The 14910-nt window shown below is 46.4% G+C and overlaps 2 protein-coding genes across 5 annotated transcripts in view; both read right to left on the bottom strand.

Moving 5' to 3' along the window:
* LOC109926132 (serine/threonine-protein phosphatase 2B catalytic subunit gamma isoform-like) overlaps positions 1 to 13209 on the bottom strand; it is a 76553-nt gene extending 63344 nt beyond the window's left edge. The window contains 2 exon segments of the mRNA XM_048618574.1: positions 13073 to 13124; positions 13126 to 13209. Coding sequence (XP_048474531.1) covers positions 13073 to 13124; positions 13126 to 13209 — 136 coding nt within the window.
* Positions 10122 to 14910, bottom strand: part of slc39a14 (solute carrier family 39 member 14) — a 30132-nt gene continuing 25343 nt past the window's right edge. For all 4 annotated transcript variants that reach the window (XM_048618572.1, XM_048618570.1, XM_020511823.2 and 1 more), the window contains exons 9-10: positions 14094 to 14278; positions 10122 to 13398 (exon numbers count right to left, since the gene is read on the bottom strand). In XM_048618572.1, the coding sequence (XP_048474529.1) occupies positions 13249 to 13398; positions 14094 to 14278 (335 nt within the window). In that variant the 3' untranslated portion in view covers positions 10122 to 13248. The remainder of the gene's footprint in view (positions 13399 to 14093; positions 14279 to 14910) is intronic.

Raw genomic sequence — 14910 nt, 5'->3', positions numbered from 1 at the left:
GACTGTAGTCAGGATGGTAGTGAGGAGGGAGCTTCTGGAGTCACATAATTGAAAACATTGCCCACCGTGTGTCGTTGGATAACGACTGTGTTTTTGACCTTCAAAAACCTTTCAGATATTATGATTATTTCACAGGATGTGGGCATCTTTGGCTGGGCCCAGCATTTATTGCCCGGTCCCTAGTTGCCCCTTGAGCAGGTGGTGAGGAGCTGCCTTCTTGAACCACTGCGGTCTATGTGCTGTAGGTAGATCCACAGTGACTGTTAGGAAGGGAATTCCAGGATTTCGAGTTTGAGTTTAATTTATTGTTGTCACATGTACGAAAATACAGTGAAAAGTGTTGTTTACCTGCACTTTAGACAAATCATACCATACAGTGTGCAGAATACAGTGTTACAGCTACAGAGACGGTGTAGAGAGAGAGATCAACATTAACATTTGAGAGGTCTGTTCAAAACTCTGATAATGGTGGGGAAGAAGCTGTATGTGTATTAAAATGTTTGTATCTTCTGCCCGACAAAAGAGGGTGGAAGAGGGTATAACCAGGGTGGGAAGTGTCTTTGATTATGTAGGTTGATTTTCTGAGGCAATGGGAAATATAGATGGAGTCAATGGATGGATGGCTGGTTTGCTGTGTTCACGACTCTCTGTAGTTTCTTGCGGTCTTGGGAAGAAAAGTTGCCATGCCATATCCAGTTAGGAGGCTTTCCAAGCAAAACAATTGTAAGATATGCAAGAATAAGATCTGCCATGTTCTGTAGATTGATCCACAATGTGATTAGGGAGGGAATTCCAGGATTTTGATCCAGTGACATTAAAGAATGGTGATATATTTCCAAGTCAAGATGGTGAGTAGCTTGGAGGGGAACTTGCAGGTGGTGATGTTTCCATTGTATGTGCTGCCATTGTCCTTCGAGATGGAGGTGGTCATGGGTTTGGAAGGTGCTGTCAGAAGATCTTTGGTGAATTTCTGCACTGTGATTTGAAGACAGTACACACTGTTGCGACTGAGCGTTGGTGGTGGAGGGGTGGATGTGGTGCTAATCAAGTGGGCTGTTTTGTCCTGGATTATGTCAACTTCTTGAGTGTTGGTGGAGCTGCAGTCATCCAGGCAAGTGGGGAGCATTCCATCAGACTCCTGATTTGTGCCTTGTAGATGGTGGACAGGCTTTGGGGAATCAGGAGGTGAGTTACTCTCTGTAGTATTCCTCTGACCCACTCTGGTAGCCATGGTATGGTTTAGATCAGTTCATTTCTGGTCAATGGTTATTCCCAAAATTATCCTGCTGATGCTGCCCTTTGGCAGTGGTTGCTGACAGTCATTGGTGGCCCCTTGATGTTCACGTCCCCTCAGCAGAACCTCTTTCTACTTTCTACCTATATCATTGGTACCTATGTGGACAATGACAATTTGATCTTTCTCCAAGTTCCCCTGTAGCCCGGATGAGATATTCTGATTTCGGGAATCAGGCAGGCAATACAGCCTTCGGGACACTCGATCCTGGCTTTGGAGAACAGTATCTATTCCCCTAACTATACTATCCCTGATTACAACTACGTGTCTGTTTTCGCTCCCCCTTGAATGACTCCCTGTACCATGGTGCTATGTTCAATTTGCCTATCGCCCCTACAGCTCCCACTCTCATCCTCCCAGGGAGCAAGAATCTTGAACCTGTTAGACAAGCTTAAGGGGTGAGGCTCCTTCAGCACTACCTTATGGATCCCTCTACCTGTCTTGCTCATAGTCACACCCAGCTTTCCCTGACCACTGGCTGAATTCTAGGTAGTTAATCTAAAAGGTGTAACTGCCTCTTGAAACACAGGATCCAGGCAACTCTGTCCCTCCCTGATGTGATCCTCAGGTGAAAGTGCTAAATTGAGGGAAGGCTAATTACAACAGTATTCAGCAGGAACTGGAAAACATGGATTGGGAGCGGCTGTTTGAGGGTAAATCCATGTCTGACTTGTGCGAGTCTTTTAAAAGCCAGTTAACCATAGTTCAGGATCAGCATGTTCCTGTGAGGATGAAAGATAAGGATGGCAAGATTCAGCAACCTTGGATGACAAGAGATGTTGTAAGTTTAGTTCAAAAATAAAACGAAGCATTTGTAAGGTTCAGAAAACAGAAGTCAAAACAAGGTGCTTGAGGAATATAAAAGAAACATAAAATAACTTTTAAAAAGAAATTAGGAGTGCTGGAATGGGCCATGAAATGTCCTTAGCAAGTAGGACTAAGGAAAATCCCAAAGTGTTTTATATATATATTAGGAGCAAGAGCGTAACTAGGAAAAGGGTAGGTTTACTGAAGGACAAAGGAGGGAATGTCTGTGGGGAGCCAGAGGAAGTGGGACCTTAATGCGTACTTTGCATTGGAATTCACCAAGGAGAAAGACGTGGATGATGGCAGGTTTAGAGAGGGGTATGTTCTGGGGCATGTCAATATTGAGGAGGTGGTCTTGGTTGTCTTGAGAATCATTAAGGTAGATAAGTCCCCAGAGAGATGAGAACTATCCCAGCCTACTGAAGGAGGCAAGGGAGATTACTGCAGCCTTGACAAAAATTTTTGTATCCTCTTTTGCCACAGGCAAGGTCCCAGAAGACTAGAATATAGCCAAGGTTGTTCAAGAAGGGCAACAGGAATAGTCCAGGAAATTATAGGTCGGTGAACTTTACATCAGTGGTAGGGAAATGATTGAAGAAGATTCTTGGGGATAGGATTTGCTCACGTTTAGAGAAGAATAGACGTATTAGGGTTAGCATGGCTTTATGCAGTGAAGATCTTGTCTCACAAACTTAATTGAGTCTTTTGAGGAAGTGACGAAGATGATTGATGAGGGGAGGGCAGTGGATATTGTTTTCAAGATCCATCAATGTAGGCTAGTCCAGAAGATCCAAACACATGGAATCTATGGTGAGTCGGATACAAAATCAGCTTGGCCATAGAACACAGAGGGTAGTTGTGGAGGGCTGCTATTCTGACTGAAGGTCTGTTCCACAAGGATAAGTGCTGGGACCTCTGCTTGTAATATATATGAATGATTTGGATGCGAATATCAGTAATCTGATTAGTAAGTTTCCAGATGACATGAAAATTAGTGAAGTTATGGATGGTGAGGAATGTATCAAAGGATACAGCAAGATACAGATCAGCTGGAAAGTTGGACAGGGAAATGGCAGATAGAATTTAAGGTGACGCTTTTTGGGAGGTCAAATGGAAGGGGAAAGTATACAGTAAATGGCAGGATCGTTAGGAGCATTGATGTACAGAGGGATCTTGGGTGCAAGTCCATAGTTCCTGAAAGTGGCAACACAAGTGGATAAAATGGTAAAGATGGCATACAGCATGCTTGCCTTCATCGTTTGGGGTGATGAATATAAAAGTTGGCAAGTCGTGTTGCAACTGTAGAAGACTTTAGTCAGGCCATATTTAGAATATTGTGTTCTGGTGACCCCACTATATAGGAAGGATGTGGAGGCTTTGGTGCAGAAGAGGTTTCCAGGATGTTACCAGGATTGGTGCATATTAGCTATAACGAGAGGACGGACAAACTAGGTCATCAGATAGAAGTACATAAAATTATGGGAGGCATGGATCGGGTGGATAGTCAGAGTCTCTTTCCCAAGGTGGAAATGTCAAATACCAGGGGACATAGGTTTAAAGCAGGAGGAGAAAAGGTTAAAGGAAATGTGTGAGGAAAGTTGTTTTACACAAAGGATGGTAGGTGCCTGGAATGCACCACCAGTGGACGTGATAGAAGCAGAAATGATAGTTTAACTGGCATTTAGATAGACATACGAACAGGGAGAAAATGGAGTGATACGGACCATGTCCAGGCAGGTGGGATTAGTTTTGAATAATATCATGGTTGGCACAGACATGGTGGGCTGAAGGGCCTGTTCCTGCACTGCACTGCACTGTTCTGTATGCTATGCATTTTGATAGTGGAGGCATAAGCGATGGTCATGTTGCTGAATGGGAGATGGTTACATTCTCTCTTGTTGAAGATGGTCATTGCTTGGCATTTGTGTAGCGAAAACATTACTTGCCACTTGTCAGACCAAGCAAGGATATTATCCAGATGTTGTTGTATTTGGACATGGATTGCTACAGGATCTGAGGAATTCCAAATGATGCTGAACATCGTACAGTCATTGACAAACATCCCCAATGCTGACCTTATCAACAGGAGTGAAGGACATTGATGAAGCAGCTGAAGATGGTTGGACCTCAAACTCAGGTTCTTGTGGTGCAGCGGTACTGTCCCTATCTCTGGGCCAGATTCTGGGTTCAAGGCCCAAAGATGTGTTATAACACTTTTGAACAGGTCAGTTAAAAATATCTACCCTGAAGGATTCCTCAGGGATGTCCTGTGTAACTCTGGACCACAGTTCTTCAGTGCCATTGCTGAAACGTTCTCAGGGTTCAAAGCCTTTGCCATATCTAATGCTTTCAACTGTTGCTTGATCTCTCATGGAGTTGATTAAATTGGCTGAACACTTGCATCTGAGATGCTGGGGACCACAACAAAGGCTGAGATGGACCTTCCACTCAGCACTTCTGGTTGAAGATTGTTGCAAATACTTCAGCTTTATCTTTTGTACTGTTGTGCTGGGCTGCACCATGATTGAAGAATGGGGATATTTGTGGAGCCCCTTTCCAGTAAAGCTGTTTACTTGCCCTCCACCATTGATGACTGCATATGGAAGGACTGCAGCGCTCAGATCTGATCTGTTGGTTGTGACATCTCTTAGCTCTGTCAGTCACTTGCTGCTTATGATGTTTAGCACCCAAGTAGTCCTGTCTGGTAGTTGCAACAGGTGGACACCTCATTTTTAGGTGTGCCTGCTGCTGCACTTAGCATGCCCTCTTGTACTCTCCATTGAACCAGGATTAAGCCCCTGGTTTGATAGTAATGGGGGATGTACCAGGCCATGAGGTTGCAGATTGTGCTGGTGTGTAACTCTGCCCACAGCACCTCATGGATGCCCAGTCTTGAGTTGCTAGATCTGTTTGAAAGCTGACCCATTTAGCACGGTGATATGCCACATTACACGAGAGAGGGTGTTCTCAATGTGAAGATGAGACTTAATCTGCATAAGGACTGAGTGGAGGTCACTGTTGCTGACACTGTCATGGACAATTGCAATTCTGAAAGGCAAAGTGATGAGGAAACAGTATGTTTTTCCCTCTTGCTGGTTCCGTCACTTCGTGTTACAGACCTACACTCCAAGCTATATATTTTTAGACTGAACCAGCTTGGTGAGTAGTGCTGCTGTTGCTGGTGGACACTGAAGCGCCCCCCGCCACCCCCCGCCCCCAACACACACACACACACACACACACACACAGAGTAATTTCTGCACCCTTACCAGAGTTGGTGTATCCACTAGCAACGAGGCATTCTGAATCATCAGTCGGGGGGGTTTTGTGGTAATTGGCAGGAACATTCCTTGCTCATGTTTCACCTGGTGATGTTGAGGACTCCCAGGACAGCTTCCTCCTGACTATGCACCACTTCTGGCATAGTCTAACCTTCCATCTACTTTGTCTATTGCTTGTTGTACCTACATTTTAACAAGGTGGCTGATTCCTGCAACCTTGCACCTTCTTCCCTTTCTCAGTAATAATCTAACTTCCAATTGAAAGCCTTGATTGAACCTATCTCCCCCACACTCAGACACCATATTCCAGAACCCTAACCACTCGAGTAGACCTGCCTCCTCCACACTCTCAGACAGTATCCAGATCCTAACCACTCACTGCATTAAAAGTTTTCCTGAAGTCTCTGTTGCTTCTTTCTTTCAACTCACCATCAAACTGAGCCCTCTGGTTCATGATCCTTCCACGAATGGGAACAGTCTGCTCTGTACAGATACCTGCTGTTTTTGAACTCTTTGGTCAAATCTCCTCCACCTTCTGTTCTCTAAGGAGAACAGTCTGGACCTTTCCATTCTGTGCATCATTCATGGAGCCATTTTTGTGAATGGTTTCTGCACTATTTTGAACACTTTCACATCCTTCCTACAGTGCAGATCCCAGAACTGCATGCAACACCACAATTGACTTTTATACAAGTTGATGATAACCTGCCTGATTTTGTACCCAGTGCCCTGACTGATAAATCCTAGGCTGCAATGTGCATTACTCACTCTGTCAGCTCTGCTGCCTGCCATGATTTATGCATCTTTTCACACAGGCCCCTCTGCTCCTGCATCTCCTCAATTTTGAAAATCCTCATTTTTCCTACTTAAATGAATCATCCCACACTTCTCCTCATTGAACTTCATCCACCATCAGTCTGCCCACTTGTCAGTGTCCCCTCAAATTTCTACACTATCCTCCTCACATTCTGCGGGGGAGAGGTTAGAGTGGGTGAGAGAGGTGGAGAGGTTGAGGCGATTGATGTCTCTTGAATTGAACACCTACGTTCGGTCCACACTAAACAACTGCACCTCCCAGTCGCGAACCATTTCAACTCCCCTTCCCATTCCTCAGATGACATGTCCATCCTGGGCCTCCTGCAGTGCCACAACGATGCTACCCAAAGGTTGCAGGAACAGTACCTCATATTCCGCTTGGGAACCCTGCAGCCCAATGGTATCAATGTGGACTTCACAAGCTTCAAAATCTCCCCTCCCCCTACCGCATCCCAAAACCAGTCCAGCTCGTCCCCGCCTCCCTAACCTGTCCTTCCTCCCACCTCAAGCCCCACCCCCATCTCCTACCTACTAACCTCATCCCGCCTCCTTGACCTGTCCGTCCTCCCTGGACTGACCTATCTCCTCCCTAACTCCCCACCTACACTCACCTTTACTGGCTCCATCCCTGCCTCTTTGACCTGTCTGTCTCCTCTCCACCTATCTTCCCCTCTATCCATCTTCTATCTGCCTCCCCTTCTCTCCCTATTTATTTCAGAACCCCCTTCCCCTCCCCCATTTCTAAGAAGGGTCTAGGCCCGAAACGTCAGCCTTCCTGCTCCTCTGATGCTGCTTGGCCTGCTGCGTTCATCCAGCTCTACGCTTTGTTATCTCAGATTCTCCAGCATCTGCAGTTCCTACTACCTCATCTTTTTAACCTTTCTTCATAGCCAATGCCCTCGAGACTGGGCAACCTTCTCTGCACTTTCCCCAAAGCTTCCATGTTTTTCTGGTAATGTGGTGACCAAAACTGCACACAATACTCCAAATATGGCCTAACAAGATGTTTATATAGCTGCAACATGGTTTGCCAACTCTTGTACTCCATTCCCCGGCCGATGAAGGCAAGCATGCCATATGCCTTCTTAATCACCTTGGCCACCTGTATTGCCACTTTTTAGGGAACTGTGGACCTGCACACCCAGATCTGTCTGTATGTTAATGTTCCTAAGGGTTCTGCCATTTACTGTATAATTCACTCCTAAATTTGATCCTCCAAAATGCATCACCTCGCATTTGTCTGGATTAAACTCCATCTGCCATTTCTGTGCCCAACCTGCCAATCTGTCTATATCCTGTTGTATCCTTTCACAATCGTTGGCACTATCAGCAACTCCACCAATCTTCGTGTCATCTGCAAACTTACTAATCAGGCCATCCACATTTTCCTCCAGATCATTTATGTATACTACAAACAATACAGGACCCAAGACCGATCTCTGTGGAACACCACTAGTTACCGGTCTCCATTCTGAAAAACATCCTTCTACCGCTACCCTCTGTCTTCTACGACCAAGCCAGTTTTGTATCCATCTCGCCAGCCCACCCTGAATCCCATGTTATTTTAGTTTTTGTACCATCTGCCATGTGGGACTTTATCAAATGCTTTATTAAAGTCCACACAAAATACATCCACAGCTCTTCCCTCATCAATTATCTTTGTCACCTCTTCAAAAAGTTCGATCATGTTGGGACATGACCTTTCCTGTGCAAAACCATGCTGCTTGTCACTAACTAGTCCATTTTCTTCCAAATGTGCATATATCTTGTCCCTCAGTATCTTCTCCAAGAGCTTCCCCACCAAAGATTTCAGACTCACCGGCCTATAATTTCCTGGATTATCCCTGCTTCCTTTCTTAAACAAGGGAACAACATTGGCTAACCTCCAATCCTCTGGAACCTCGCCTGTGGTCAAGGAGGATGTGAAGATATCTGCTAATGCCCCAGCTATTTCTTCCCTTGCCTCTCACAGCAACCTGGGATAGATCCCATCTGGCCCTGGGGACTTGTCTACCTTAATGCAATTTAGGATACCCAAAACTTCGTCCTTCACTTTACTGACATTCTCTAGAGTATTCACACACTCATCCCTGACCTTAACATCAGTCATGTTCTTCTCGGTGAATACTGATACAAAGTACTCATTAAGGATCTCTCCCACTTCCTGTGGCTCCATGCATAACTTCCCTCTTTTGTCCTTCGGGGGGGCTACTCTTTCCCTTGCTACCCTCCTTCTTCTAATATATGCATAAAAAGCCTTGGGATTCTCCTTACTGTTTGCTAGAAACATTTCATGGCTCCTTTAGCCTTCCTAATTCTGTGTTTAATTTCCTTCCTCATTGCTCTATACTACTCAAGGGTTTTGTCAGTTTGTAGCTGCCTAGACCTATCATGTAGTTCCCTTTTCCTTTTGACTAAGTTTACAATTTCCCTTGTCATCCATGATTCCTGGATCCTGCCATTCCTATCCTTCAGTTTTGCAGGGGTATGCATGTCCTGCTCTTTAGTCAACTTGGTCTTTACAAGCCTGCCACATGCCAGATATAGATTTGCCCTCAAATAACTGCTCCCAATCCATATTCCCCAGTTCTTGTCTAATTGTCCAGGGATTATTTGATGAGGACAGTAGCAAGGAAGCATTACTTTTCGTTTAAAGTGACCAGTATTCCCCTGGGCAAATATATTTCATTGTGCATTGGTTCATTTCCAGAACCCTGGATTTTCTGTTTGGATTTTAAAAAAATAGCATTGTAGCTAATGGTAACCGTCAAATAAACAACATGGAGTCACGCAGGAGCTCACATGTTTTCTCACTGCCAGACTGCCCTGTTCGACAGAGAAATGATAACAGAGGCAGAGTTGACAGCAAAAATATTCTCAGGATCAGCACTTCATGGTTAAAACCCCATGTTAGAAACTCTATGATGAAACTCTATGACAAAACTCCAGGCTCGCACTGTCAGAGGGTCAGTACTGAAGGAGTGCCACACTGTCAGAGGGTCAGTACTGAGGGAGCACTGCACTGTCGGAGAGTCAGTAGTGAAGGAGTGCCACACTGTCGGAGGGTCAGTGCTGAGGGAGCACTGCACTGTCGGAGGGTCAGTACTGAGGGAGCGCCGCAGTCAGAGGGTCAGTACTGAGGGAGGGTCGTACCGTTGGAGGGTCAGGGCCGAGGGAGTGCCACACTGTCAGGAACTTTGTAGATGAGTTCTTAAACCAACTGTCCGTCCCATTGGGTGGGTGTGAAAGAATCCAGGAGTGTGACTTTGGAGAAGTAAAGGGAAGTTTGTTTTCTGACTCTTGAGCAGGATTTACAAATACAGCAAGTCATAAGGATGGGATCAGGGAGGTGAGGTTTAGGATCGGGGTTGTGGGCTGAAGGTTGGGTTGGTGATGTTGACTGAACAAACAGCTTTGGGTGTTGTCATTATTGGCGTTTGAGAAGGCCCAGCTCACTACTTGGTAGGATTCGGAGCCTGGGGATTCGGTCCGAGGGTATCCCCTCCATTTTACCCTCATGCGAGACACAGTTCAGGAGAACTGCGGCAGAGGGCATCTCCTGGTTTGAGTGAACCGAATGGAGAAGTTCCCAGATCTCAGTATACTTGTTGGGTTTATCATAAAGACACGAAGTAAACTCTACGTCTGAGAAAGGAAGGCAATTGTCAGTATTTCTCTTCGTCCTGATTTTTGGCAAAAAGAAATATCTGGTCAAACACTGACAAGGAAACCAGAATGCAGCTTTTTTAAATTTCAGGTGTATGTCACTGGATCCTTTGGTAGGTTCTACAAAGAGAGAACTGGATCACTATTTAATAAGACAGAAATTACAGGACTGTAACAACAGAATCGTGGAAGGGGATAAATTGGACCAGTCTTTCAAAGAGCAAGAAGTCAAGATGGGCCACTGCTCGATTCTCTGATTACAAGTCAACCAATCAGCTCAATTTTATTCCAAACTTCCAAGTCCTAAGTTTACTGTACAGTGAATAATTTACAACCCGATCCATGGTCAGTAAGGTGTGCTTGTCATTTTGGTATCAAGTCGCTGGGAACGTGTTGCATATCACACGACATCGTCTCTGTAGCCAGTTCCCAGAGCCAGATCCCCCCGGCTGTGAATGGGCCTTTGATCCAGCAAAGACCTTTTCAAGTCAGGGGCCCTTCCAGAAATGCTGGATGTTGGAGGTCAGAGGATCCTGCTGCTGTCTGTCAATCCGCAACTTTCCAGGAAAACAGGACCTCCTGAACCATCATACCCCAATACAGCAGCTCCCCTGGCTGACCACCCCTTAAGGTGTGGAGGGATAAGGTGTGGTGTCCTGGGAAGCCATGACTCTTCCCTTCCCACCTCCAGACAGGTGTAAGGGGCATTTATTACCCTGCTTCAAGGTACCTTTCTCAGGAAGGTGTTGCTGTCAAAATTTCAAAGACAGAATAAATCCTCCGATGGTAAGCTGAATTCAAATCCCACAGTCTCCATCATTGCGACTTGAGCAATGAGAAAACGTTCTGTTTGAAAACACTTTTCCACATGGTCCAGGACTATTCTTGCTGATTTGACAGAAAAAAGCATGGAAGCAGCAATCCATGTTGGTTCTTTCCGAACAGCACGGCTATACCTGGGTATTTGGTTTCTTCCTCATTGCAAGGTTGTACAGTTTAGTGTCATTAAGCTCAGACATTTTCACATTACAACAAATGGCTTCTAAACATAGTGAGGAGGGGAACACAGGGCTAAACACGTTTTCATTTTCAGCAGACTGATGTTGTCGAATGGTTCATTGCTATGTGGCATCAGGTCCCTTGGTCACCCATTAACCTACACCCCCTCTGGATAGCCCCACTGTCTGTATACAGCTCATCAGCATACCTGCTGCCTGGATACAACAAACTGTGGGGGCATGGTTATCCTTATGATTCCACTTCATTGTCTGAATTTCAAATCAGGGAGGAGAAGGTGCTGTTGAGCTAATAGTAACCAGAGCCACAGGACATGACTGGATATCCCAGGACAGGTCTGAATCAGGAAGACCCCCATGCCCCACTCCATCCCCAGGGAGGAGAGTGAGTCCATCCACAAGCTCTTCCTGACTCCATTTACTGCCTTTACTCAAGCAATTGGTCTTATCTCAGGTGTTTGACGTCAGGGTTTGAGATGTGTGAGAGGTCAGGGACTGGAGGAGGGAGTCAGGTCTGGAATCAAACTGTACTTGATATTTACCCAAGAGATTTCACTCCGACAGTTAGATTCCATTAGAAATTCTTCTGGCCAACATTGCTCATGGAGAACTCTTCGGACTGACCATTGACCAGTTCATGCTGGTGGGTGAGTGATGAGCGAGTGTGGGGACAGAGAGAGATGGAGAACAGATTAAATAAAGCCCCACATATGCAGAGCTGGCAGTATTTCTTTGGAAAATCTAAGCGCTGCGGGGAGTCAGTCTGACAGAGAAAGCACAACACAACAGTGAACACACTCACTGTAACACTGTAGACTATGGAGGTCCTGGGCTGGGGACTTCAATCTCCATGAATCGAATCATCAAGAGGGGGGATTATGGACAAATCCCCTCAGTCCACCACACACACAGTCCTCTAAGTGACCCATCAAAACAAGATTTGGAAGTCTCTTGGTGGTTCAGAACTTGAGTACTGCTGAAACAATTAAATGTGCTGAGAAAACATCTCATCTTGTATATCTCAGGACAGAGCAAGCATGCCAATCGGAAAGGGAACAACAATTTATACTGCTTGAGGAAAAACGTTGAGACTGGTTGATGAAGGTGTTTCCATGGAGAATGTAAAGGGAAACAGTTGTGCCTGAGCTTTTGCAGAACTCGGAACATTACACCCATCGTTAGATGTAGTTTCACAACTGAACAGGACTTGCTGAACAATCATGGTGTGAGCCGAGAATGACTGAAACCACCAATTACCACACAGGCTTGCAGTGAGGTTCACTTCCTGATGTTCATATGCAGGACTCTGAACTTCACCAGCCGAAAGAACGTGTCCAGGAATTAAATCCTTTTCACGTGCAGAAAAGCTTGGCAGTTAACTGTTCCCCAATCTCTAATGGCAACACCTTTACCGATCACTGTCCACTTGCCAATGAACTGGCACCCGCTTCTCATGCAGTGTAACGCCTTGTTTCCCATGAAATTCGGCATTCTTTTGTCTGTCCTGATAAGTGCAAGTTGAAATGTTTTGGTTGCAAGTCTCTTTTTCGGCTCTACTCAAGACTTCTGGTTGACCACTGAACATCATCCCTCTCTACCTGTGTGCCAAGAGATAGGAGACATGACAGACCCTCCCGTAGAGATACCAGTGGAATCAGCACCATGATTTTCAAAGGGTCATGAGGATTAAGAGGAAGAAACACAAGGGGATAAAAGCAGGGCCACAAGATCTTTGGCTATAAGGCCTGTCCAGGCCTGTCCTGGGTTCTCCTGTGGCTCTGATGTCCCTGTGAGAAGCTGGGATTTCCCAGTTACCTGATGAAAGTGTCCTCTCCAATCAGACTTTGTCCTACTGGTATTGTTAAAGATCTTGGAGTGACAAGATAAGTTTGGTCAAAATGTGTGTTATTTTGAACAGGACGCCCAGCTCTGATTGTGACAGGCCTGTGTTAAAGTCTGGCAGCAACTTAACTCCCCCCCACTTTGTCTCCAATGTGCTTATTCCACGTGGAGATTGTTCTTGTTTCCTCATCTTGACTTGGAAGGCCTAAGACTGATGGCTAATTGAGACAATGCCACATAACACTGATTGTGGAGGGGAAACTTGGCCTTCTAAACCCTACAGGGAATCAGCTTCTTGGACTATTAGTGAACTGGAATGAATTTGTTGCTAAGTAGCCTGAGGAGATTACCTTTTACAAAGAGCAGGTTTCGAAAAGATAGGCTACCTTTGTTGCAGTAATCTTAAGCCTGGGCCAGCTATTGTGCCCCTCTGTTTGCTGTGGTGTCTGTGCTGAGAAAGTTGCCTGCCTCCCCTCCGAGCTGCCATGGCTTTGGGTGCCCATTGTGTCCCAGGGCCGGCCGAAGCCTATCCGATTTGGATTGAGCCCGAGTACATGGTGAGCAGCAACATGATGGTAAATCCAGTGAGCAGGCCGGCGTTCTGGATGCCAAACACCAACAGCGAGGTCGACTCTTCCCCGTCCTCTCCTTTGCTCACCTCATTCATCTCTGGGAACTGTGGAGGGAGACAGGGTGAGATGGGCAAGGCATACAACCACGGGGTCAACTCGCTGAACTTGTCTGAAGGAGTGCGGCTCCTTCTCAGTCACCACAGTCCACCATGCAGGGGCACTGACAAACATAATCATGGAGCCTCTGGCCTGTGTCAGTCATCCAAAGTCTAGTGATGCTGCACAGACACACATTCAGTAACTTTGAGACAAAAACAGGCCCTTTGGCCCATCCAGCCTAGGTCCGTCAGTGTTTATCCCTGATCTATTGTAACCCCCTTTTCCTATATCCTGTTATCCAACCTTGGCTTAGCCATTGATCTGATCCATTTTTATATGCTGGCCTGATCTCAGCTTCAATTGCTGACTCCAGGAATGAATCCTGATTCAGTAAACATGCCCTTTCCTTGCTCTCCATCATCGTCTCTCACGCTGACGACTCCCCAGCACTTAGCATCTGGATGAGTGATCCAGAGACCCGAGTTCAAACCCCACATCAGGGGAACTCCATAAATCTGAAATTTAAAGCTTGTCTCAATCCTGGAGATGATGAATCCACTGGATTAACTCCCTTCTGCTTCCTTCATGCCCTCTGATCAGGAAATGTGCCAGGTATGGCCTACAGGTGACTCCAGATCCAGCCCAGATATGTCCTCGTCCTTGCCCAGAAACCACTGTCATCGTGAAGGCCCTGACTCACCATGTCTGCCAGTGCGATGTAGAGAAACATTCCACCAGCCAGAGCAAAGATCCAGTTGGCAGAGAAGTGGCTGCCAGCGAGGATACCAAAGGCAAGACCCAGGTAGCAGCAGCAGGCCGACAGGAAGTTAAAGAAGAGAGCTTGTTGGAGGCTCATGCCAGCATTCAGCAGTATCACAAAGTCACCTGCATGTGGGGGGGGGGGGGGGGGGGCAGGGAGGGGGGAGAGAGAGAGAGACAGACAACAGCTACAATCAGCACCTCACCCACTGCTTAGCAGGACCCAGGGAGGACAATACTGGGCAGGGCAGGGGAGAAGGGAAGGGAAGGACAGTGGGGGGGTGCAGGGGACTCCGTTTGGCTCCCTGCCAAACAGCACCTCCATTTCCCAAAGCGCCCACAGCTTCTCCCCTCTGGATCTCCATAACCTCCTCCAGCTTCACAACCCTCCGAAATCTCTGCACTCCACCTACCTGCCCTCTCAGGAATTCCCCAATACCTGGTGCTGCATCATCAGGGGCCGTGCCTTCAGCTGCCTGGACCTCGCAGCTCGAGAATTTCCCCTCCCTAAAACCTCCACACCCCGCCCTCGCTTTCCTCCTTTAAAACACTCCCAATAATCCAGCCTTGTGGTTCATCCTCCTTCAGGAATTTGTGTGACCCAGTGACAAACTTTGTCTGATATTTCCATCATTGTGACAGACAGCAGAACCTTCATGTTGGTTCAGGTGAGTTTTCACTCTGTGAGATGGTCAGGAGTGTGTTCAATGCAGGTGAGTTTTCACTCTGTGAGATGGTCAGGAGTGTGTTCAATGCAG

The sequence above is a fragment of the Rhincodon typus genome, chromosome 40 (genome assembly GCF_021869965.1).
Source record: "Rhincodon typus isolate 14 chromosome 40, sRhiTyp1.1, whole genome shotgun sequence".
NCBI lineage: Eukaryota > Metazoa > Chordata > Chondrichthyes > Orectolobiformes > Rhincodontidae > Rhincodon > Rhincodon typus.
This window is presented reverse-complemented; position numbering and strand designations above follow the sequence as displayed.